The sequence below is a fragment of the Brienomyrus brachyistius genome, chromosome 16 (assembly GCF_023856365.1).
Source record: "Brienomyrus brachyistius isolate T26 chromosome 16, BBRACH_0.4, whole genome shotgun sequence".
NCBI lineage: Eukaryota > Metazoa > Chordata > Actinopteri > Osteoglossiformes > Mormyridae > Brienomyrus > Brienomyrus brachyistius.
Genome location: NC_064548.1, coordinates 9550929 through 9574837, shown reverse-complemented (window position 1 = coordinate 9574837; position 23909 = coordinate 9550929). Strand labels below are relative to the sequence as shown.

At 40.6% G+C, this 23909-nt stretch overlaps 4 protein-coding genes across 4 annotated transcripts; 2 read left to right on the top strand and 2 right to left on the bottom strand.

The window, feature by feature from the left end:
* The first annotated feature begins 308 nt into the window (after positions 1–308).
* On the top strand, positions 309–3878 carry LOC125709828 (ORM1-like protein 1). Its single transcript, XM_048978763.1, has 4 exons — positions 309–443; positions 1516–1697; positions 2512–2663; positions 2952–3878. Exons 2-4 carry the CDS (start codon positions 1524–1526, stop codon positions 3085–3087), a joined length of 462 nt encoding a protein of 153 aa, XP_048834720.1. The 5' UTR covers positions 309–443; positions 1516–1523; the 3' UTR covers positions 3088–3878.
* On the bottom strand, positions 2906–6245 carry adat3 (adenosine deaminase tRNA specific 3). The gene has a single exon (XM_048978760.1). The coding sequence runs from the start codon at positions 5823–5825 to the stop codon at positions 4767–4769; it is 1059 nt and encodes a 352-aa protein (XP_048834717.1). The 5' UTR covers positions 5826–6245; the 3' UTR covers positions 2906–4766.
* Positions 6246–6312: 67 nt separating this feature from the next.
* zgc:136439 (uncharacterized protein LOC678627 homolog) lies at positions 6313–10860 on the top strand. Its single transcript, XM_048978762.1, has 8 exons — positions 6313–7041; positions 7492–7581; positions 7690–7769; positions 7868–7983; positions 8328–8425; positions 9676–9744; positions 9822–9880; positions 9961–10860. The coding sequence occupies exons 1-8, from the start codon at positions 6850–6852 to the stop codon at positions 10079–10081; spliced, it is 825 nt and encodes a 274-aa protein (XP_048834719.1). The 5' UTR covers positions 6313–6849; the 3' UTR covers positions 10082–10860.
* asnsd1 (asparagine synthetase domain containing 1) lies at positions 10067–13917 on the bottom strand. The gene is made up of 6 exons (XM_048978759.1): positions 13731–13917; positions 13510–13563; positions 13249–13324; positions 11615–13105; positions 11296–11477; positions 10067–10675 (listed from the first exon to the last, which is right to left on the bottom strand). The coding sequence occupies exons 4-6, from the start codon at positions 13016–13018 to the stop codon at positions 10390–10392; spliced, it is 1872 nt and encodes a 623-aa protein (XP_048834716.1). The 5' UTR covers positions 13019–13105; positions 13249–13324; positions 13510–13563; positions 13731–13917; the 3' UTR covers positions 10067–10389.
* Positions 13918–23909: the final 9992 nt, after the last annotated feature.

Genomic DNA, 23909 nt, shown 5'->3' with positions numbered 1-23909 from the left:
AGCATGAAAACTATGAATTAATCATTAATATTGCATCCTTTGCACTCATGAATATTGCATTTCAAACTGTAGCTGCAGCTGGATATAATTCCATCTAATATGATTATTTTTGTAAATTAGTGCACCCTACAAACAGGCAACTCGACTGGGTGTCTAAAATCTACCCTATTTCAAAAAAGACTACAAACAAAACAGTCCCTGGGATGTTTGTAGACGTCCACGGCATGCACTCCGGAAGCAGAGAAATGTCCGAGGCTACTCCGCTCGCCTATTGGCTAAGCGACACATCAGTCACGCCCATCACTCACTCGACTTCCGACAAGCGTGAATTCTTCGAGGGAAGAAAGTAGTTGATCAACAACAGAATCGCATCTGCGGACGAGGCGGTCGGGCCACCGATAGCGCTGGAGTTACAGCTACATGTTTGCGCAATATTAATCAAGGTACCATACAAGCAGACTTTATCCTTATTATAATAATTTGCTATTAGAATACTACCTGTTAACTGGCTTATAAATATTTTGATGGTGACCTAGATATATCTCTAAAAGACAATCTTGCGTTTTGACGAGCTGATGTCTTTATTGTTAACATATTTGAACCGATTCTTCATATTATCAAACTGTCAGAGCTTAGTAAAACACGCCTTGGTTCTGATAATGCCTGTCTGTACGCATCAGTGCGCACATTAACACTAGCTTTTGAAAACAACACAAAAACATGTTTTCAGTGTAACTCAGCACTGCCGTGCAGCGTCCTCTTTCTAAAGTACAAAAAATGCAGTGGTCTTAGCATAATCAATAAGACGTGGTTATTATTTCAATTCCCACTTTTATTGTATGTGATGTTTTAAAAATAGACGAAAAACATTCCGGGAAAGGACCTGCACGGTAATGCCTGAACGCATTCATTCATGATTGATAAAAAAGTTTCGGCGCGTAATTTCTTTCGGTATCAACATCTAATAAAGTACTATGCAACTTAACACCTTAGATTCCCGATCGATGATGTCAGAACAACTGAAGTTTAATTACTAAGAATATAATAAGCACACAGCTGAAAGTTTGGCAGAACTCTTATTTTTTTCATGTAAATAATGTCCTAGAAACTAATACGGTGTCTCCGTTTACCGCCTTTGGCAATTTCTGCAAAGAGCGATTCATAAATGTTACTGACATTATACTAACATTTATGCGTCTTTAAACTGATATCTCTTCATACTGACACGTAAAGCCGCACCATGCAATTCGACACAAGCACAACCCGCAGAGTAAAAGTTTCATGTTTTGTTATTACTTGTGTACAGAAGAACAGGGCGAAATTCTTATGCTGCCGTTGCAAGAGGGGACAGGTGCTTGGAGGGACAATTGTGCAATAAGATACAATACATTACAATATCTGGACAAGAACGAAAGGCATTTAAATTATGCCTTGCATTGTTAATAAATCACAGGGGCATTTCTAGCAGATAAATAATGATTTGCTTATTTTGCTGTAACTGCTTGTTCATTTTAGACCTGATCATGAATGTCGGCGTTGCGCACAGCGAGGTGAACCCCAACACCCGCGTCATGAACAGCCGCGGCATCTGGCTTACATACGCGCTGGGGGTCGGCTTGCTTCACATAGTCCTGCTCAGTATCCCTTTCTTCACTGTTCCCGTTGTCTGGACCCTCACTAATGTGATACACAATCTGGTAAGTGGCACTGCACAGACAGTGTTTTGTTTCTGAGATATTGCTGCTTCTGCAGATTATCATAATTAAGGCGATCTCTTGGTTTATTTACACCGAAATTCCATTTTTCCAACTCCAGATCGCTCATTGTTTATATCTATGGAAACTTAGACCTTTAAACCAGATGGCGCTGAAACAATTGGTGTTTCCTCAGCACTTTACCATCTCATTGTTGACGGTATTCCTTAGAGTAAATAACAAGGTCAGCGCAGTGACATCAGTCACAAAGTGTGCTATAAAAGATGGACTTTATAACCTGCTGCACAATGCCAGCCTGGTTTTCCCATTGTTTTCCTCTGTACAGTGACATACAAAAAAGGGAGTTTTTTTCAACAGCTTACATTATGTTCCAGTATGTAAAATTTGTAATTTGCTATTGAACCTTTAAAAAATACCGAAAGAGGTAGTCAGCTTTTTAAAACAAACATTTCATAATAGTCTTATTGGGCATGTTGCATTTACACATGGTTTTTCCCTGTGTGCTCTGCGCAACAAAATTCCTGCACTGTGATATTTACAGCAAATGTGGGTATATATTTTACATGGTTCAGATTTTCGAGTCCCTCTTAAACTAAAGTTGCAATGCGTAATTTAATTCGTTTTAGGAATTGGAACATTGCATTTTATTTTTGGTTAGATCTTAGACCTTACTTTACCTTTGCTTAGTATGGAAAACGTACTCTGGAAGGATTACTTTATGGGTAGTCTTGATGCTGTGACCTTAAAATTTAAACTGCTTGAGCATAATCGACGTGTCTTCGTCCATCGTTGACAGGGAATGTACGTGTTCCTCCATGCAGTAAAAGGAACTCCCTTTGAAACTCCCGATCAGGGAAAGGCTCGGCTGCTCACGCACTGGGAGCAGCTGGATTACGGTGTGCAGTTTACCTCTTCCAGAAAGTTCTTTACCATCTCACCAATAATCCTGTAAGATTTTTATTTTCTGTCTAACAGAAGAAAAACTAATCTTAAAAGTCGAGAAATAAATATCACTGAGCCACAAGAAATGACTGTGCCTTTGTTAATTTGAGGAATCTTTGTTTACATTTATAATTATTTACATATATTTTTACTTAGCAGATGCTTGTGTCCAAAGGGACATACAAGTGAGGCAAATAGCACATTACAAACATACAAACATTTGTTGCATTAGGAAAAATTACTAAGTGTAACATTTCAGTTTTTAATTGAAACTTTTTTTCAAATTCCCTCCAGATATTTCCTTGCCAGTTTCTACACAAAGTATGACACAGTGCACTTCGTGATCAACACTTCTTCTCTGCTGAGTGTGCTCATCCCCAAGTTACCACAGCTACACGGAGTCCGCCTCTTTGGGATTAATAAGTATTGAACCTGGAGACAGGGGCCTCTGGAAGTCAGCATTCCAGATCACTGGTCACGTTGTGCACGACGAGATGAACTGATAAATAGCTGAACTTTGTACGGCAGTAATGTTTGCTAAGCAGTTTTTGTAAACAATAGGTAATTGTCACTTTCATTGTGAGACACAGAGAGTTTTTGTAAGAAACTGTGTAGTGCTAACTTATATAACTATTTAATTTTGTTTTTTTTTTCATTTCATTGGACTGGGCAGGCCCGGGTCTTTAACTTAAAGCTACTTTTAAAATAACTTTTTGGAATATTTTCAGTTGAGGTTTCTCTATTGTAGTGAATCATCCTTTGTACTCCATTCCCCTTATAATGTCAGAAAAGCTATCAAATGTATGATTATTAAGAACAAGGGCCTGTCCCTCAAGCTCATGCATGTATTATATTCACATTGATTGATGGATGTTAATTTACTGGTTTCTGAAAAAGTCCTGTGGGTAAAGTACTACTTCACATCATGCCCTTGGGATAAGAGTTATTTGTTTTTCAGTGAAGGACTTATTTCTGAGAGTCCACTTCATTTTGTGTATGTAGATGTGCACTATTCATGTTAAAAGAGCACTCGGTGAAAGAAGCACAGTGACTGATTATAGATGCTTATTAACATAGCAGTTGACGTTCCTGGTTTTCCGATAGTTCTTCCTTTAACCAAAGCTCCCTGTAACAGCCTCTGCCCCTTGATTAGTTATTGGAATTCCCCCCCCCCAATAGCCCCTAATGTGCCTGACATAATAAAACATGCTGTGTCCCTAAGACCTACTTCCATGTTTATTCATTATTTATATTCTCTCTATTCATTGAAGCTGACGACCACTTACAGCTGTCTTGCTTTGCTTGCTGGCAGGTTTTTAATTTACCAGTCATTAACTGAATTAAAACCAATATTATTTGGCTTAACCAATTAAAATGCACAGCAAATTCAGGTTCTCTGATCTAATTTTGTACCAGTTAATCTGAACTCTTGATTTCACTCTGCCTATGAATTTGTGGTTTAACATGGTGTTTCTGACATAAGCTCTCCAGGACCCACAGACAGTCTAAGTTATTTCTCCTACTGGGAGCTTGGAAGGAGCAAAAATGTGGACCGTCTGGGGGTCTGCAAGAACTGTGTTGAGAAAAACTGGTTTAATGTAACTGTATTCACTAAGAGCATAGGCAAAGATGTTTTTCCTCTTTGGCAATGTATTTATCAAATCTGACAAAGTAAGCATTATGTAACAACAGTCAGGTCAGTCTGATCAGGCTGTGGTTGGAGGGTAAATACCAGCCTGCTTCTTGGACACCATTTTTAGTAGCACTTTTGTCATACTTTGTTTCTAGACCAATTGAAATTATGGATAATGAGAAGCAAATATCCAGATCTCATTTGGTGTTTCATGAAAACAAATTATTCTTTTAGCAATGGTTACACTTTATTGTTGAAATCTGGTCATGTTTTTATGCTCATTTCCATAGTTGCACCCAATTTCATTAATCACTGTTAAGGTATTTTTCCATGTTCATACTTAACCCTGAAATTCAAAATACCTGCACAGATATGACTGCAAAGCATTTTAAAAATAACATAGATGAGGAGAACCATCAAAACATATAAAAAGTTTTTTTTTTTTTTAAATCTGAATATAAAAAAAAGTAGTCCATTTAAAATGCTATACCGTTGAGATCCTCACACTCCTGTTGCAGAACTCCTTTAAAAACTTCAAAATGGTGGTTCAGATCCTTCTGCGTGTGGATCTTGTATCTCGTTCCTAAGGCCCCGTCGGCAGAAGCACTTCCATAAAACACCCTGCTTATCCTGGAGTGCACCAGCGCCATGGCACACATCACACAGGGCTCTCGGGTGACATACACTTCATACCCTGTGCAGATATAAGGAAGTCCACTTTGTATTGCTTCATCCACCTCATCTTTAGCCTCCAGGCCAACAGGGCACCTGATGCTCAGGCCAGGTGAAGAACCGGGTGTGGAAAACTGACAGGTGGGGTACTTGTACTCATAGGCTCCACCTCCCTGGCCACGAGCCACAAGATCAATGCAGACCATCACAGCGTGATGCAAGGGGTGTGATCCTCGTCTGCAGTCATGGCCCACAGCTAGAACTCTGTCCATTTCTGGATCAACAATGACGGCGCCGACAGAATTCATCCCTGCTGCCCGTCCTGCTTTCGCTGCCGTGATAGCAGTTAGCATGTACTCCTGCATTTTTGTTTTTTGGTCAGCAGTAAACAACTGTCCCTTAAGAGCCACAGTGACTTGCTTATCTTCATGGAAGGAAGTTGGCCAGTGTTTGCTGGCCAGTTCAAACTGAGGCCGTGTAAGTGGAGGGCATGCTGGTATTTTCACCAAGAACAGCTCCCCCAAACCATTTCTATCAAATTTACCAGAAGATAAATCTGAAATGGATACCCCTCCGTGGCTTTCTTGTAAGTCACTTACCAAACAGACAATAATCTCCAAAGGGTGTGGGCTGCTACTGTCTTTACATGCTCTCACTCGTTTGATGTGCTGAAGACCAGTCAAGGGATAAATCGTGGCCAGCTCTTTGACGAGGCGAGATGTTTCTCTCTTGTTAATGATGGGCGCAGCGTAAGCGCCCAACAATTGCGTTTCCTGGGACTGCTCGTCTGAAAGGACTGGCAAAACTTCCCAAGACACGGGTTCATTCTGCGTTGCCTTTCTACGTTTGCAGTGTGGTTCCATTCCAGTAGGTCAAATTAAAATTATAATAATAAAACTCCGATGTGCAAGACTTTTCCAATGTTTCAAAAAGAAATTGAGGAAAATACAAAATTTAAAATCGCGTTTAAAATTTGCGTAACAAAGTACAACCCATATCTTCACAAAAACGTTACTAACCGGTCAAAATATTACCAGCAGGCATCGAACCGTGATAGAAAACTGTCGGTTCTTTGAAATGTAATACGTAAATTTTATATTTATACAAACAACCAGCAATGACAAACAACGTCGTTCGTTGCATATACGGTAAATAGCGGAATCCTGAGATTAACAATGAGAAGGGAAAACATTACTTAACTAATTAAACCGTATCCGACTCCCATGCCATCGACTCAGTTCCGTCGATTAGGAAGTTCCGGCATGAACAAATGATTATACAGAAAGTTCTGCCCTCGATTTCTTCGTACGCTACATGTAGTAAAAGGAATTTGATAAGAATTATATGTATTCACAGTAATATGTATTCTGTTTAAAAGAAAAGACACACCAAGTGGTCTTCCCATATTTATGAAATCTATTCGGAACTAGTTTTAGCTTTACCAGTTTATTTGGGGCGTTGTTTATGTGTAACAGTCAAAAAGGCCGAAGAATGTCATATAAAGCCTGTGAAGCGAATGTTAAATGAACGCCACTGTTTTTTTTCATGCAAATGTACCCGAAATGTCCCGCTTTAGAAATATTACTAATTTATGATACACCATAATATTTATCTCAGACTAGTATTCTTCCACCCCGACGTTTCACATGTTCAACCCATAAGGTGGCGCCATTGCATCGAATTGGTCACGTCTTGGGCTTGCAGTATAGCGCATGCGTGAAAAGATAACGTATCCAAAGTCCTTGTTTATAGAGAGTATATTCTTCTCGATTGTTGGGAAGGGCAGTCGGGATATAGTTCCTTGTGCGAGTGTTCTGTTTAATGAATATTTTAGAAAAGATTTTAATGATCTGACCTGGAGTTGATGCCATTCTTTGTAATGCTAGTATGAAGGCTGTTATTCTGGCTGCAGGGTACGGGACAAGGCTGCAGAGAGACATTGAAAATGATACAACTGGGAAGTTCCAGCATCTCATTGGCACCCCCAAGCCTCTGCTTCCAGTCGGACACGCTGCTTTGATATCACACTGGATTAAAGCTTTAAATGAGTCTGGCTGTGTGGACGCCATCGTGGTCGTTGTGAGTCTCTTTTACTATCCGCGTTACTGATCAATGTACTTCCTACACTTTTACAATATTTCATACTGTACTATTTTTATTCTAATGTCCGATAAAACTACCTCATTCCCATATTGTACTATTTGTTAACGATTTATCACGTATTTATATTCTTACATTGCACATCCAGTGTTGAATTGTTGTTTTTCCTATCCCTCCCCTACCAAGAATTTCACAAGAAAGTTCCCCGAATACGTTTGACCAGAAAAAAACCGTTACAGTTGAACTTTATGTTGAATATTACGAATGTGCATTAACTGTTCCCGTTATTTTCCAGTTTAAGTCACCAGCAATGGTGTCATTGCAATGGCAGAATGTAGACGTGCATGGATGTTTTCATTTCATTTAAATTTTATTCATGGAAAATGCATGCACGTTTTGACGGGGATATTTCACACTTCACTCCAACAGACTAACACCCTTTACTATAACACATTTGAGGATTGGAGAGGGCAGTTTCCAAATGTCAAGATCCTCAGTGATGGGACCGAAAACAACGAGGTCAGTCTTGTATGGGAGTCATAAACGTGCGTGCCGGCATAATTTGTGGGTATAGTACAATCATTTCAGTCGACTTATGTTATTTTTATTCGTTATTGGACTTTTCAGGAACGTCTTGGTGCCGTTTCCTGCCTTCAACTCGCGATCAAGCATTTTAGAATAGAAGACGACGTTTTAGTTATAGGAGGGTTTGTATTTACGCTAATGAAAAGTTAGTTTGTGTGACGGAAATTGTTAGATGTTAGACACGTTTGTGATGCATAAAACTGTCTTTCTCTTTTTTAAGGGACACTTTGTTCAAGGAGGACTTCAGTCTTTTAGAGGTGACTACCAAGTTCAAAAGACTCAAGGCAAAATGCAGTGACAGTAATCTGGTGCTTTCATATCCATGCAGAGACGATGGTGAGCAGTAAAACCTGAAAAATGTGACTTCAGATAAATCAGAAGTCATTTTCACACCGCTTATCCTGGTCAAATTACATGGTAACAAATAGAACCTTGAACTTGGTCAGGATCACAGGGTTTACTAGTAATTTCAGTTCCAGTTCACATTTAGCATATGGAAACCTGTTGGATGAAGACATCCACCACTGCAAAAACATTTTTGTGCTTTGGGTATGCTTTGTACAGCCAACCAGTGTTTTATCGGTACTGTATTGTCAGTGTAACAGTAGTTTAAAAATTTATCGTTATGTATAACTAACAATTTAGATACCTGGTAAGAGTGGGTGCCCTGTTTCCCTCAGAAACCACCAAATATGGTATTCTGGAGCTGGATGGAGACCAGCGGGTTTCTCATATGAAGGAGAAGCCGCTCCCGTCTCAGACTAAGTCCCGCAGAGCCGTAAGTCACTCTCCCATATCAAATTTTGGCACACAGTGCTGATCACGGGTTTGTCCATGGCCGATGTGAACGGTTGAGAAATAGACTGTAAGGTCTCCCACATGAATTTTCAAATCCGAAATATGTTATCGTCAGCATCAGATATAAGATGCACAGGGTCATACACTGAGGTGAAAGGTTGTTTACTTCACTCATGATGCAAACGAGAAAGCAATAATTCAATAATAATTCAACACATTTCCAGAAAAGTTTTTTGCATCACCATTTTTGACTTTGATGAGATTTGGCATCTAAATTACGCATTTCACTTTCCAGAACTCAGAAATGTTTTTATTTTAAAAATCCTTTTTGATATATAGTGCCATTTCAACACCCCGGATAGCAAAAATGCTAATATTTTCTTATAATCTATAATTTTTTTATTGTTACACTTTTTTACTCTTTGTTCAATGAAAGCAGAATGACCAAAATATAAGTATTGAGATATATTAACATAATCGGGATCGGATTAATGAACAGACATGCCTAGGCTGAATCCTGTTTTTTGAATACTGTTTTTACGAGACTGATTAATAGTTTTCTGGCAGGAAACCGTAGAGGAAAACATTTTAATAGTGAGAACTTGTCTGAAATTCTTCTGGAATTTGCTCCTCCCTGTAAAGTTATCTGTGGTCTATGCTGTCTATGCTAAATGTGTATTGAGTATTCAGTGAGGTCTTCGTTGAGCTCTTTCTGGTTCCTGAAATCCCACCCTGGAATATTATCAGGACCAGCAGCCTTATCTGGGTCCACTTTACAGTGTTCCTCACTCCTGCTGTGGATAGGTGGAGTGGTTGTTCATTGCTGGGAGAGGTGGTCTTCTCTGGCTTGTTCAGATAAAACTGAAAAAATCTGCTTGAACCTGTCAGGGAGTGAGGTATTGTACTCTGTGGTATGTGAGGTAGACCAATAATTTGTAAGGGCCTGTATGCCTTGGCACGTACACCATTTTTACTGTCATGGAAGTATATAAGGACTTTTTGTGTGTGTGTGTGTGTGTGTGTGTGAGAACACTTTCAGTGGTTCTGATTGTCTGTCCCAGAGCAGATCTAGCTGTCCATAGGGCCACCTGCCCTGAAGCCCACCTCCCATGGTTTTAGCCTGGTGTAGACTTCTGCTGTAAACCAGGGCTTCTATGGTAACACTTCAGTACAGTGACATACCGCATTTGTGATTGTATTTTTACCACACTGTCTCCACTGTCCCTGCAGTGTCCCTGCTTCTATTTGTTCTCTAAGACCAGCATTCCCCTACTGGACGTGTTCCTTCACGAAAAGCAGGTGAACTGTGTTAAAACGTCTATAGATGCCCATTACCCGCTGTGTTACTGAGTGTAATTCTCAGTTTCTCTCACCAGATGGCAGCTATTGAAGAAAAAGATGCCCCAGGGAACTATCTGTCATGGCTGTTATTAAGGTGCGGACTTCGTGACATGGCGCTCCTTATTAGAGTGGAACTTTTTCTGCCTGACGGTTGGATCTCCTGTATCTTTCCAGGAAACCCGTCTTCGTCCATCATATATCTGGCCGCTTCGACGTGGGAAACTTGTCATCCTACATGGAGTGCGATACCTTCTTCAGAGAGAAGCTTTCTCACGTTAAGTCTTACATGAATTAGCGTCGTCACATTATCCACACGTCGGTGAACAGGCGTGATACCGAGGTAGTACACAGGTCACTACAGGCTCTGCAGTTCAGCAAGATGGACAGACTTCGTGCTTCTTTTACACTAACCTACAAAGTGATGATGCTGAACTGTTCATGCTGTGCTACTTTAAAAGACTGTACACAATTTTTAAATTATTTTAATGATCGATGAAACAAAAAGAAAATATATAATAGTATAATGAATGGAAAGTAATGGAGCATAAAATATTCCCCCTCGGATCAGTAAAATATAGGTACCGATTTGATAACGAAAGGCTTTTATGGAAAGATTTCTGAATGTGAAGAATCCAGGGAATGACTCATGTAACAGAGTCTGCTGCATTTGTCGGACGCCTTCTCGCGGCCGTTCTCCAGCTTGGCGATGCGGGAGCCGAACTGCATGGCCCTCTTGGGCAGCATGGCTGAGGCACACAGCCCCAGCTGCCGGGCTGCCAGCCTTAGCAGCAGCTTCTCCCCCAGCCCCCGGGGCAGCGAGAGCTCTGCCTTCTCCCACACCGGTAGGCCGTTCAGGAAGGAGACCACCTCCTCATCCAGATAGGGGAACCTGAAACCAAAGGACATTCACCACCCTCAACACAAGATTCAAGAATCTGTGGGGCGAGAAGATACTGGATGGCAGATCCATTTTGAAATTGCTACCTTTAGAGATATTAAAAATATAGAATATCTCTGCAAACAATATATAACTCTAATAAATTAAAACAATTTAACTGTAAAAATCAACAATCACCAGGTGTGTGTGTGTGTGTTGGTGTAGGGGAATCAGGACAAATACATCGGCCCTAGGGGAGCCCTGGCAGAACAGTTCAAATACTGACATAGGATTTCTTATTCACACTGTCCAGTCAACGACATATAACATGTAACTGAATCAGGCAACACAAAGAAGATAAATGCACTCATGAACATCAAAGTAGACATGACTAGGACCTGCAGAAGTACGTATTTATGGAATAATTAAAAAAAAAAGGAATTGCTAAAGCAGAAGATATGGCTCTGATTGCATATTGTGTGCACACGTTATTTTCTGTGAAGAACATGACAGGACACAAAAAGACAACTGGTTAGACGCAGTTTGAGACGTCATTTTCTAACCGGCTCCATTTTGGGTTTTCAAACATTGTGCCTGATTGCAGCAATGTTATTCCTTTCATGTGCACTCGCCTGGCCTCTTTTCCGTGGTCCCCGATGATCCTGTCATCCCTGCCAAGGTTCCGGGATGAGATCCTGCCAAGCTCCATAGCTAGCTCCTGCACTAGGCCCTCGAGCCCAGCAGCCTTGTATCGGACCCGGTGTCGCGAGTACCCTGCCAGTTGCTCGTCTGCTCCGATACCAGTCAGAACCACCTAGCGGAGAGCAGTTTTATAGCATCCTTAAGAGGAGTATGAACACTGGTGAGTACATTGTACCTATATCAAAATGCTGCGACTATACATCAGTCTTCAATAAAGAGGAACCAAGATATCTGGACACCCTGACATACCTTTGCGGAGGAGGTGAATGGTCTGTACTCTATCCCATCCTTTACGAAGCCAATCCCCCTGGCTGCAAACCACACCGCACAGCCAATGCTGTCATCCAGCACTGTCTCCAAAGGATGCACCAAGTGACAGATGCGTTTCTGTCGCATGTCTTGAAGCTCTTCCTGGGTTACATTGATTTCTACAAAGTTCCACTTCCGGTCTGAGCTTAAGGCACACAGCTCCTGCAGGCCAGCTCTACCGGTGATTCTGTCAGGCACGTCGAATCTCGCAGACGGAAGGGGCTCGCCAAGATCATTAGCCTGATCCGGTGTCATCTTGTTGTTCTTCATTTTCTTGGTTGGTCCTTTCTGCCTCTTTGGCTCCTGCAGTCTGAAAGCCACATTCAAAAGATCGATTGGCTTTCCACTTGGGACATGGCGATGGGCTAACAAAGCCAGAATCATGGAGTCGATTCCACCAGAAAAAAGGATAGCAACGTCAGCTTTGTCGTTGGGCATCAATGTGGCTGGATCTTCGTAAGGAAGATACTGCACGCGCCGCTGTACAGCTTGGCTCAAAACATCTATGAGCTGGCTAGCCACCTTCTTCATCTGATCACATGTCAAGAATGCATCCAGGTCCTCAATGGTTGGCTGAGACCCGAAGGTGTTCGTATTAGCATTGATGGTCTGACTCACAGACATGTTCATTGGACTTACGGGGGAAGCAAGACAAAGCCCAGAATCATTCATCACTAAAGACACACAGTTGTCAAGACTCTCCCAGTTAAGCTCATCAACTGAAGGTATTTTTTCACCTGGGTAAATCCACGGATATAACTCTAACTTCAAAGAACTCAGCTGAGCATTTTCACCTAAATCAAGTCTGTAAACCCCAAATGCTGGCACCTCCTGCCACGGCGAATCACTGGCCCCATTGAGAGAAGCCGCAACAGATGTTATAATCACAGATTTCTCCTGTGAACCAAATCGCCAAAGCAGACTCCGCCGGCCAAAGTAGTCTCTGCCGAACCAGAGGCAGTGTTTAGCTGCCTGGTAGTAAATAAAAGCCCATGGCCCTCGTACAGAAGACAGAAGAGACAGAATATCTCCAGGGCTGGAACAGCTGGAAAGATGATGGAAGAGACATTGGGTGTCGTTGTCTTCAAATCCCAACTCCAGACCACCAAACACCTCCCCATTCCAGAGAAAGACATTTCCGTCGGTATCTTCCAGTGGTTGAGGAGTCAGTTTGCCTCTCATGTGAAGAACGTGAGCAGAGAAAAGGCACTCACAGCTCACATCTCCCATTCTTTTCCGCACTTCCTTACTTGAGTGAGGCCCTCTCTTTGTCAAATTCTGAAGCAGTCTCGATTCCAACACATGAGAGGAGGAAAAGTTCACAGCACAGCAAATACCACACATTTTAAAATTCGTTACACTCCTCTTAATTAGTCCACTTTGTATGTTCTTATAAATCTTGAAACTCTTTCTTCATATTGTCCAGTGTTTCTGGAAAGGGAAAACATGCAGTGTTTACATCAATGAATGGAAACTGAAACTAATTTGAATGCTGAAATGTAACTACAAATGATAACTAAGTTAACACGAGATGCAATGTTAAAGCAGCTATAAGATTTAACAGACTCACTTACTTCTGCAAGAACTTAGAGTCTCCGCTTTGTCAGCCAAAAAGAAGATGTTGCTGTTGGGCTGCTGTACATAAACTCTCTATAAACCATAAGAACAACAAATCATTATGGCTCCTGATACCCACCTATACAACCGTACACTGCGTCAAACAGCATGTAAACGTGTACTTGATGCAGTTTACTTGGCTTTCAAACGATTAATCTGCGAATAACATAATTACTTTTTACAAGTGTTTTAAAGTACAACTAAAATGTGATCATTACCCTGTTTTTCTTCAGATTGCAGAGTTCATCAACCACGATCTTCTGTTCCTTAATCTAAAAAGAAAACATGATTTACCAAGTTCCTTCGCATACATCGTGAAAAATAATACATTTACAGTGAAAACACGTTAGGAAATGTCTTTTGCATAACAGCTTAAATTCATTTCCTTGTATGTTTTTTATTCGTTTGTCTCGGTATGTTAAACACGGTATTATTTTACCTTTTTATTAAGTTCGTCTTTTAACTCTCCCTGTGCAGAAAAATCTTTCTCTTGTTGATTCGCAGACATTTTCTTCTGGGAAAATCATAAACGACGCCAATTCTGTTTGAACGCAAAGGCATGCGTATGTGAACAAACTGTCGCCTGCCGATGACGTAGTTCCTGCGTCAATCCATTAAACCATTATTAAGAAGTGCCAGGTGTACGGTATGAAACCCCTTATAAACGTTTTTCTAATAGCCACTGAAATGTAAAGGTGTTCGCAATATTTTAATATAAAAATCATTATTTTGATATACTGATTTTGATAGGAGAAATATGTTTATTACTTTTTGCCACCAGATGGCGGCATGGTAGTTGCCACAAAGACTAAAAAATTAAACGAAATTGGTAACTGCAGATGAGGCGGTATGGTGGTGCAGTGGTTAGCACTGTTGCCTCACACCCGGGTTCGAGTCTCCGCCTGAGTCACATGTGTGTGGAGTTTGCATGTTCTCCCCATGTCGTCCTGGGGTTTCCTCCGGGTACTCCGGTTTCCCCCCACAGTCCAAAAACATGCTGAGGCTAATTGGACTTGGACTTGGCATGTGTGAGTGACTGGTGTGTGAGTGTGCCCTGCGAGTGGCTCGCCCCCCATCCTGGGTTGTTCCCTGCCTCGTGCCCATTGCTTCCAGGATAGGCTCCGGACCCCCCGCGACCCAGTAGGATAAGCGGTTTGGAAAATTAATGGATGGATGATAACTGCAGATAATGCGCTCTATCCATAAGCTGACATATTGCTTTAGGTTGGCAGAAATAGAAAAACTCCAGCTTCAAAAGTATAAATACTTTAAGAGAGTGAACATTAATATCAGACAAAGTATGAATAATAAGCAAGGTAAAGATTAAGCAAAAACAAGATCAGGCCAGAACAGCTCACATGAAACGGGGTGAGCAGAACTGATCATCATTCCCAGTGCAGAGCTGTAGTGCAGAGCTGGTCATGAACATCTGGCAAAGACCCACAGTTTTGTTCATCTAGATAGGAGGTGTCTGAAAATGAGCCTGCACAAAATCAACCAGTCAAAAGTTGGTGTGTGACCCTCTGGGAGCAAAGGGCAGCACTTTGCATCAGTTCTCGGACAGAATGATATGTCTAAAATTTAAAATAAATGTCATAGTCTCTATACCGCCAATAGTTATCACTGTCACTGTTAGGCCGCATTTTGTAATCTGTCACATTCCTACAGATGTAATTCTTGCTCAGGAATCATTAACCCTAAAATATGGGCAATGGGGCATGACTGTTGTTGATTATTAATGTTACCCTGAATCCTTCCTGCAATCTGCAAATGACCCATTTTAGTCTTTAACATAAAAGCTAATAACTTCCTGAACAATTTGCAGAGCATCAAAGGGAAACCATTCGAAATAAATAAAGTTACTTGTTTGCAACCATTGGGTGGAGTGAAAATAGAACAAACTCTGTCTTCGTTTGCTAGTGGCTGTATTTCACAGTGCAGTGCAGAGCCAGTGTACAGAGTGTTTCAGGCATGTGAGATGTATGAGTGAATTACTTAATGCAAGATGGTGTCCGCCCTACCATTTAACCAGCTGCAACTAGTTGTAGCACCATAAACCTGTTGAATTACATTACTTACACCTCAGTCAGAGGCACAACAAACCTCTTCAGTCCCATCCGACACACTTCCTAGTGCCCCTCCTCCGCTGCCCAAAGTTACTTCTGTGTAAAAACCACGTACAATACATCTGTCATTGAGCATTATTGTGTTCATGACAAGCAGGTGAGTGTCATTGACATGCCGGCCTGTTTAAATGACAATCCCTCTGCACAACAGACACCGCAAAGTCCTGAAATCACTGGTTGGAATAAGTGAGATTGAGATTATATTCCACTCCCTTTAGGGCACCATTAAACCGAAGTGTGTGACAGTTAATGCTGATTCTGTTTGAGCATACAAAAGGAAGTGAAAAAAATTGTCATGTGGAGGTTAACTACATTAAGGAATATAAAATATTCATTCAGTTGGAATGACATTGCATGTTTCAGCATCACATTACTAACATATAATATGATATAGAGGTCTTCGTAGCAATAAATAATGCTACTCTGTTAAATTTTTACTTAAAAATACAGTTGTTTAGCCACATTATTTAGTCATTGAAGGAACATTTACAAGCATAGAACCATTATACCATAGCCGTTGCTACTGAAGTTGTATTGTCAAAGCATGAAGCATAAAACTCACCAACCAAGTGGCCACATATCATTTGGTATTCATTTGGTATTATTCAGTATTTATTCAGTATTCATTGGGTATTCTTACACCAGCCTGCTTGAGAAATGAACCTGGAGGTAGATTTCTTCATGTCATATCTCCACAGCTGTCTCATAAGGTGGTGCTTATTTTGCTCTTTCAGCTTCTTCCATCCATGGGTCGCACTCATTTTCCAAACAGAAGCAATAAGAAAAGCCACGAGAGGCTGGTGCTCAGCCAGCCGGCTGCTCCGTCAGTCACGGTCCCATCCGAAGTGTCATGGCCTCTCCAGAACCTCTGTGGTCCGTCGTGGTCAAACAGACATCACAGCAGCAGACCACCACGTGGGGATCCTGAGCACTTTAAAACAGGGCTCTGCTGTCTATGCAAATTTAGATTTATGCAAAGTTTGACAGGGCAGTTTACGTACATCATGGATTACCTGTTGCCATCCATAGCCACCAGAAAAGATAAACGTTTAACCCTCATTTATACTGTAGCTTCCATTGTTGCAGCTTAAATAGTCACAGTAAAACTAGTTCTACTGACTACCACTTAAGATATAAAACACCTAGATGATTACATTTTGTTTAGAAATTTAAACAAACCGTAATATACTCTATATAAAAATCACTTCTTTTGTAAAAAAGAAAAAAAAAGAGTAAAAAAAAAATTAATTACAAACAAATAATGAAAAGAAACAAAAATGCAGTTGTCAATAACCATATTGTTATTTGTCCATGAAGCCATTTTAAGTGACAGTAATGAACTCTTTGCTGACCTCCTGTAACCAGGATGACCTATAGCATGCTAATGATGTTTTGAGTATATGATCCAAAGAAACATGTCAAGACAAATCAAACTTTATTTTCATTTCAAAATATGCAGGTATTCAGTGAAACAAAATAACGTTTGTCTGAGACTTCAAAAAGAGTTTTACACATAAATAATGAATAAATAAATATGCTGTGCATAGTGTAAATATACTGTGCATGTAACCATGTAAAAATGTCAGATCTGTGGTGGGAAAACAACAACTGTAACCTTGGGGCATAACTTTGGGCTGAGCGTTTGGGAGGGGGAGTTGAGGTCTCCACCCATTTAAGGGGGTCCAGTGTGGTGTATTGGCTTGTTTTGATTATTTACATCCCAGCCTCGGGTTCATCTCTTTTGGTTTAATTTTTTCCAAAATGCACAACAAAATTTGAACTGTTCTGCTGATGTTCCATTTTATACATGCCAGTTGTTTCAAAGCAGCTAACGATCAAACGCTCTGCTCACGGAAGGTCATTTTACCCCCAGCTACCCACAAAACTAGCATTCATTGTTTTCAAACAGAACATTTTTTCCCAGAATTGCATGACCCAATATCAGTTGAGAGTTGGCTTACAGATATGTTGGTAGAGTTTATTACTATTTATTTATTTAGTTTAACTTTTAAAGAAACGTTTAAATCAACTTCTGTCATGACTTTCTATTTAGTATTTTCAAAATTATTAATTGAGCCAGATTCCTCAATGGAACAATTGCAATGAACTTTTTTTCTAGAACAGTGTACAGTCTTATCAGGGATAAAAACTGCTACAACCGCACTGACAGTGATGTCTGCAGGAAAGATCTGCACCACAAGCACCTGTAATTCCAGAAGGCCTCATAATCACCAGGGCCTGTTCTTCTAGGCTGCACCTTGCTTGCAAACAGTGAATGTTTCTTAAAGGTCATTTCATTGCTGTGAAAAGTTCTGCTTTGTGTTTGCACAGGTGCGACCAAAACGCCGGTGCTCTGAAAGGCAGTAATTTATAGAGTTACAACATACAGGGACTTTGGCACTTAAACTGCTGTTTCAAATGTTGATTTTTCCCCTCTACTTGCCAATAAAATGGAAAAGTATAATCATCTGACTGAGTGCAAAACTTGCACATAATAAGGAATCTTTTGTATATATCCCACTGTGATACTATTTTTACAGTGTATGGAGACTCTCCTTACCCAGTATAGCTTGCAGCTGGTCTTTCCTACTATGAAGGACTGATTCCTGTCTTAATATGTTGGCAAAATGTCAAATTCTTTAATTCTAAGAACTGGAAAGACAAATTAGTTTTATTTTATCTAAAAATTACAAATCCAGTAAATGGACACCAAGGTTGAGCTGTTTGATGGGGGATAGGAAAATGCAGCATGCAGCAGGAATGGCCCCCATACCTGTACTTCCTGTCCGTAGTGCTCAGACGTGGCTCCTGGTCAATGCAGCCCGATGCTGTGTCGTTCACCTGGCCTGGGAGCAGCTCCAAGCCAGCTGTGTTTACTGTAGTTCAGCTGCACAAGGGGTCCATATTGACTTTAACACACCTGCGGTTTGTCTCTGTCCCTCAAAAGATAATCCGCTGTCACATGGCACTTGTTTATGCCTGCAGACTGGTACTTAGCACTGGCTATGAAGCTATGCGAATCTGGAGGATAATAACTGTCATTTTTTTATTACTGCTATGAAAATTATTTATTGTTATTGAAACAATTCACTGTATTTTGCCTGCACAGAATAAAAGAGTCGGTCCTTTATGAAGTGAAGAATGGTGATTAATTTATTAGGTGTAGTATTTTATATTATTAGGCTAGGTTGTAGAATAGAAAGACTACTTCTGCTATGAAAATGATATCATATTATTTTGAGGTTAATGTAGATATAAGTAAGTGGAGCTTACTGGGGAAGCGGCCTCGATACCGGTTAGCTGACTGCATGCATGACACAGCAGAAATATGACACCGGCGTAATCACATGACTTAGAACACGCAGCCCCATCTGGATAAAAACAGGCCGCTAATAACTGCCGCTAGTCTGTTTTTACGGCTTCTGTAGCCTAGGGATTATACTAAAGCCCTCAACAGTGTCGCTGCCATGTTCCGCAAATAGGATAAAAATAGAGAGTCCAACCACAGCACAAAAGAGCAATGAATAATCATGCATGAATACAAAGTCAAACGTACTGCCTTACAAAGGGCTGCACAAAGTGTTTTTATTTTTTTAAGTGTATTCCAATGATTAAAACAAGCAAGCATAACATTATGATATTAAAAACCTAAATGACAGATGAGGCAGTTTGCATATTACCGGCGTAATTAATTATGGGTGGAAGTGACTTTACAGTAAAAATTATTATCTATTAAAGAACGGATTTCTTCCAGAAATGCTGCACACAACACATGATTTGGGATTTCAGTTCACACACTTCATATTCTTGCATAATATGCCCTCGACATAGAAGGAATGTGTCAACAGCATGAACTCAGGACTGCAAAAGGCAGCATTTGTTCCCTAAGTAACAATTAATTTATTTATGACATGGACAACAGACCATTTGTTACTCATCCCCGAAGTGGTTATGAGTTAAAGTTCATCTGCAGGTGATGCCATTACAGCCAGCATGTTTCAGACCAACATAACAGAGAAATGAAGACCACTAGTCAGAGCACTTTACGTGTTATATTGTAACACGCAGAACTCCATAGACTTTTTTAAAGCTATATCCTGTGAGATTAAAACACGAGTAGCCTTTTGCTGTGATTAATTACTCACCACATACAATAGCAGCATGGGTTATTTCAGACTATGCACAGAGCACAGAATGACAGCACAGTCTGTTAACAGTGACGAGCCTTAATTATCTGATTTAAATGTAGTTTGATTTCAACAACATACTTTAATTCAATGACTAAGCACAATGAGGCAAAAGCGCTTTAACAGAACTGGAGGGAAAAACAACAAAAAAAAGAAACTTAATCAAAACTTTATGCAGGCATCATCTTCAGTTCAAAATATACACTCATTTTATAATACTTTTAGAATGGAAAATAGCAAAACAACTTTTATTAAAAAGACAATATATACACTTCAATATGAAGTCCCACATATGTAGAATATGTTATCTCACACATGATATCCTATACATCACATTACCGTCACGTCCTGCCCGCCTTGTCTGCCTGGCCCTCCTGTCTCCTCCCTGGCATTTGTTTGTCTTACCTCTTGTTCCTGCCCTCCTGTTAATCATTCCCAGCTGCCTCTTGTTCGCTCCCTCGCTAGTCATGTATGTAAGTGCTTCCCAGTGCTGCGTTTCCCAGTTCTGTCATTGACGTTGTAACTCTGTGTTGCCAATGTGATGTGCGCAAGAATCCCATTCATAGAGGATGAGCAGGTTCTCACACAGGATGTACTGCGCGCCCTGAACAAAAAGCAAAGCTGTAGGCCCGTACTGAGTTCCAGGATGGATTCTTAAAGATTGTGCTGAACAGCTATTTATGAAGATCTTCAGCCTGTCTCTATCTCTAGAAACAGTCACCAAGGACTCCATCATAGAGCCAGTGCTCAAAACAACTACCATTGGCAATCTGAATGGCTGTCATCCTGTTGTCCTCACACCAACAATAATGAAGTGCTTTGAAAGGTTGGTCCTCCCCCGCATCAAAGTCATCATCCCTGCCTCACTGGACTCACACCAGTTTGCTTACAGAGCTAACAGTTGCACATAGGATGTCATCTCTCTGGGTCTTCACACGGTCCTGACTCACCTAGAGAACAGGGCACAAATGTGGGTATACTATTTCTAGACTACAGCTCTGCTTTTAATAGTCATCCCCATCAAGCTCACCTCAACACTGCACCAATTAGGCCTCAGTTCACCACTGTGCAACTGGATCCTGAGCTTCCTGTCAAAGCATCTTCAGGTGATGAGACTGCCCCCACCCCTGTCTTTCACTATAACTCTGAGCACTGGCATACCACAAGGTTTTGTACTGAGCCTACTGCTCCCTCTTCACACACGATTGTGTCCCTGCATTTGCCAATAACACCAAGTTAATTTTGCAGATGACACGATGGTGATAGGGCTGGTCTCCAACAGCAATGAACCAGACTGCAGAGCAAAGGACTGCAGAACCCGGTGCTCAGAGAACAACCGGTCTCTTAACACAGCAAAGACCAAGGGGCTAATCATTAATTTCAGAAGATCACGGGAGGACGAGTATACTCCTAGCTCTCACTTCAATGGTGAAAGAGTGTCCAGCTTCAGGTTTCTAGGCATACACATTTCCTCACTAAGTCCACTTCACTCAAGAAAGCACAGTAATGGTTGTTTTTGCTGAGGATACTTAAGACAGCTGGTTTGCCTTGACAGATACTGGTAACTTTCTACGGATGCACCACAGAGAGCATCCTAACTGCACAGCAGCTGATAGGAATGCTCTTCAGCAGGTCATCTCCAGCACACAGATGACCATTGGGAGACCTGGATGACATCTAAAGCTCAAGAAAGCATCAGGAAAGCTTCTAGCATCTGTCAAGTTTCCACGCATCTTTTGTTCCAACCTCCTTCATCTGCCAGGCATTAAAAGACTTTTTAATCTGCACCACCAGATTGAGGAATAACTTTTTCCCCCAGAGACCTATAAAGGCCATAAATCATCAAGCTCCCCACATAATCTGCCTGACTGACAGCTGCTGCAACTAATAACCTCAGTGCACAAGGACTAATACCTTCTTTATATGCAGTTTGCACCATTCAATACTGCATGTGACACATTATGCTGTTCATTCTGTCATTTACTGCTTATATTGTTTATACTATGCATACTTTTCACACTCTTTTATTTAATTCCTATTTTCGCTACTGTACTGGTTCTGGTGCTGTGTTTTATCATTTACTTCTTTACTGGTATTTTGCCTTATTTTGTTATTTCTTTATTTAATTGATTGTCTTTAATATCATCGAATATGGAAGTTGCAAACTGAATCTCGTTGTACTTGTGCAACGACAAGAAAGACATTATATTCTATTCTAATCAATGATGTATTTCTTTACAATGTACCTTTTATGTACGAAACCCAACACAGAAAAAAAGCATGTACAAATCCATGTTATCATACTTAATCTGGTGAAAATACAGTAGCAGGCCAAACAAATCAGTACAGTCCTTTAATTACAGGATGACTTAAGCGTGTTGACAGAAAACAGCCAGGATGCGGCTGTTACTCTAGGCTTCGCAAAACACCATGTGTTTTGTGCGTTATGGAACGGTGTGAGACACCACTGATGATTACACCAAGATAACTGCCTTAGCCACCCCAGCTTTGAGAGCTTGGAGAGAAGGAAAAGTGGCCGCAGATTCCAGAGGTAGCTTGGTCTGCTTCCTGCTTAGCAAAGGGATCAGACTATCAATACAAGGTCAATACAAAAGAGTAAAAGCAGAAGAGAGGCTAAACGAACAGGTTAAAAACGTAAAAAAATAAATAAATCTTGGATTCGGCTGGTGTTTTGTGTTTCAGAAACCGAAGATTTTATTGACGCAAATTTCAGTTTTAACTTCGTTTTGAGGAGAAAAAAAAATCATGAATGAGCTTTACACCAGATCTGAATGAATTTGCACTTGGATCTGAATGAATGTGTGGTTTTTCTGAAGCCAAACGGGATTCTTGCAGTGAGCCAAGAGTCTGGTGCGGCTGCTCGTTGGCTTCGATGCACTTGCCATTTTCGCTGCTGCAGATAAGCTGCCCCTGGCTGTTTTCAAGTGCAAAATCAATAAACGACGGAGAAGAATGGGGGTGGATGCTACCGCTGGATACTGGCCCATAAATTCTGGGAGCTGTCCCCCTCCTGAACGACGGTCATTCATGTCTGAAAAAAAGGAAATTCTTTCAAAGTAACCCGGAGACCCATGGTGGATTCAGATCCCCGCAGCTGCCAAAAGACACCCCTCCATCCGCATCTCAGCAGTCAGAATAATAATGTGAAATGTTTTTCATTTTCTTAACCATTAGGCCTACCTTTTGTTTCATCATACAGATCTTGCATGATTGCCTAAGGGAAAGTATGGTATTATGGTAGCTGTGATTGACCACATCTAGTTCACTACGGATGTCAACAATTATGATGATATATTTATAAACTGTGGCCCTATTGGCATTATACATTCCCAGCACCAATTGTGGTCATCCACGTGATTCTGATCAGGATAGGCGGTTAAAACCTCCATATACGAATGGACTCATGGCAGTTCGTGGAAATGTCTATAAAGCAGACGGCCAAACATATTGATATGTAAAAAATCCATTTTACCCCACGGATTATTTTTATTTATTTATTTATTATTCTTATTTTAACATATTGGTTCTTTATGGTGCATTTGCTATTATCTGAACGATACTGGTGTTTCCATCGATCACATTTAATTAGTACGAGTAATAATTGTTGTCCCCAATTCCTTGATACTTGCGGGAACAAAAAATATTTTTTTGATGTAGTCAAAAGAATAAATTGAGAAACTGAGGTACCAGTAGGCCTACTAAAATCATTACATGCATGAATCATAAAACAAGTGCGCGTGAAGTTTGCCGTGGCACCATCAACTGCATTACTCAGCAAAAAAAAATCTTCGTTCCGGGACCATTACTGCAGCTTCACGGGACTTGAAAACGAGTAAACTCCGATCCACCTGTGTTTAAGATTATAAATGATGAGTACTATATCACTCAAATCTCCTGGACAGCAGCGGCTGGGTTATGTTAAGTGAATTATACTTGATTATAGGGTAATAAATGGAGATTTCACTAATTTATAAGGGATTGCTGTTGTAACTAAAACCTAATTTCATGAATTGTGTCTTTCAATAGTCAGAGTCATATGCAAATCCATATAAGCGGTACATTTTATGTAATTACAGTATGGGGGAGACTGGATTCCATTGTTATTTACTGTACATTTTACTACTATCATACGTCTGTTCACACTTGCAAATGTAATCCTGGTCGCCTTTTGAAAACTTCGATGTGACGTAATGTGTTTTTGTAGGGCAATTCTCGATATTAACTGGGAAAAGGTTTTGTTAAACATGCGCTGTGCTTATAATATTCATGGTCATGTGACCCAAA

Excerpts from the sequence above, each read along its gene's own strand:
- LOC125709828 (XM_048978763.1), top strand. The coding sequence starts at position 1,524 with ATGAATGTCGGCGTTGCGCACAGCGAGGTGAACCCCAACACCCGCGTC. Across the intron at positions 1,698-2,511 it reads CTAATGTGATACACAATCTG|GGAATGTACGTGTTCCTCCA; the intron begins GTAAGTGGCACT and ends CATCGTTGACAG. Across the intron at positions 2,664-2,951 it reads ACCATCTCACCAATAATCCT|ATATTTCCTTGCCAGTTTCT; the intron begins GTAAGATTTTTA and ends AATTCCCTCCAG.
- adat3 (XM_048978760.1), bottom strand. The coding sequence starts at position 5,825 with ATGGAACCACACTGCAAACGTAGAAAGGCAACGCAGAATGAACCCGTG.
- zgc:136439 (XM_048978762.1), top strand. The coding sequence starts at position 6,850 with ATGAAGGCTGTTATTCTGGCTGCAGGGTACGGGACAAGGCTGCAGAGA. Across the intron at positions 7,582-7,689 it reads ATGGGACCGAAAACAACGAG|GAACGTCTTGGTGCCGTTTC; the intron begins GTCAGTCTTGTA and ends TGGACTTTTCAG. Across the intron at positions 9,881-9,960 it reads CTGTCATGGCTGTTATTAAG|GAAACCCGTCTTCGTCCATC; the intron begins GTGCGGACTTCG and ends GTATCTTTCCAG.
- asnsd1 (XM_048978759.1), bottom strand. The coding sequence starts at position 13,018 with ATGTGTGGTATTTGCTGTGCTGTGAACTTTTCCTCCTCTCATGTGTTG. Across the intron at positions 11,478-11,614 it reads CATTCACCTCCTCCGCAAAG|GTGGTTCTGACTGGTATCGG; the intron begins GTATGTCAGGGT and ends GCTCTCCGCTAG. Across the intron at positions 10,676-11,295 it reads GACCACGGAAAAGAGGCCAG|GTTCCCCTATCTGGATGAGG; the intron begins GCGAGTGCACAT and ends CTTTGGTTTCAG.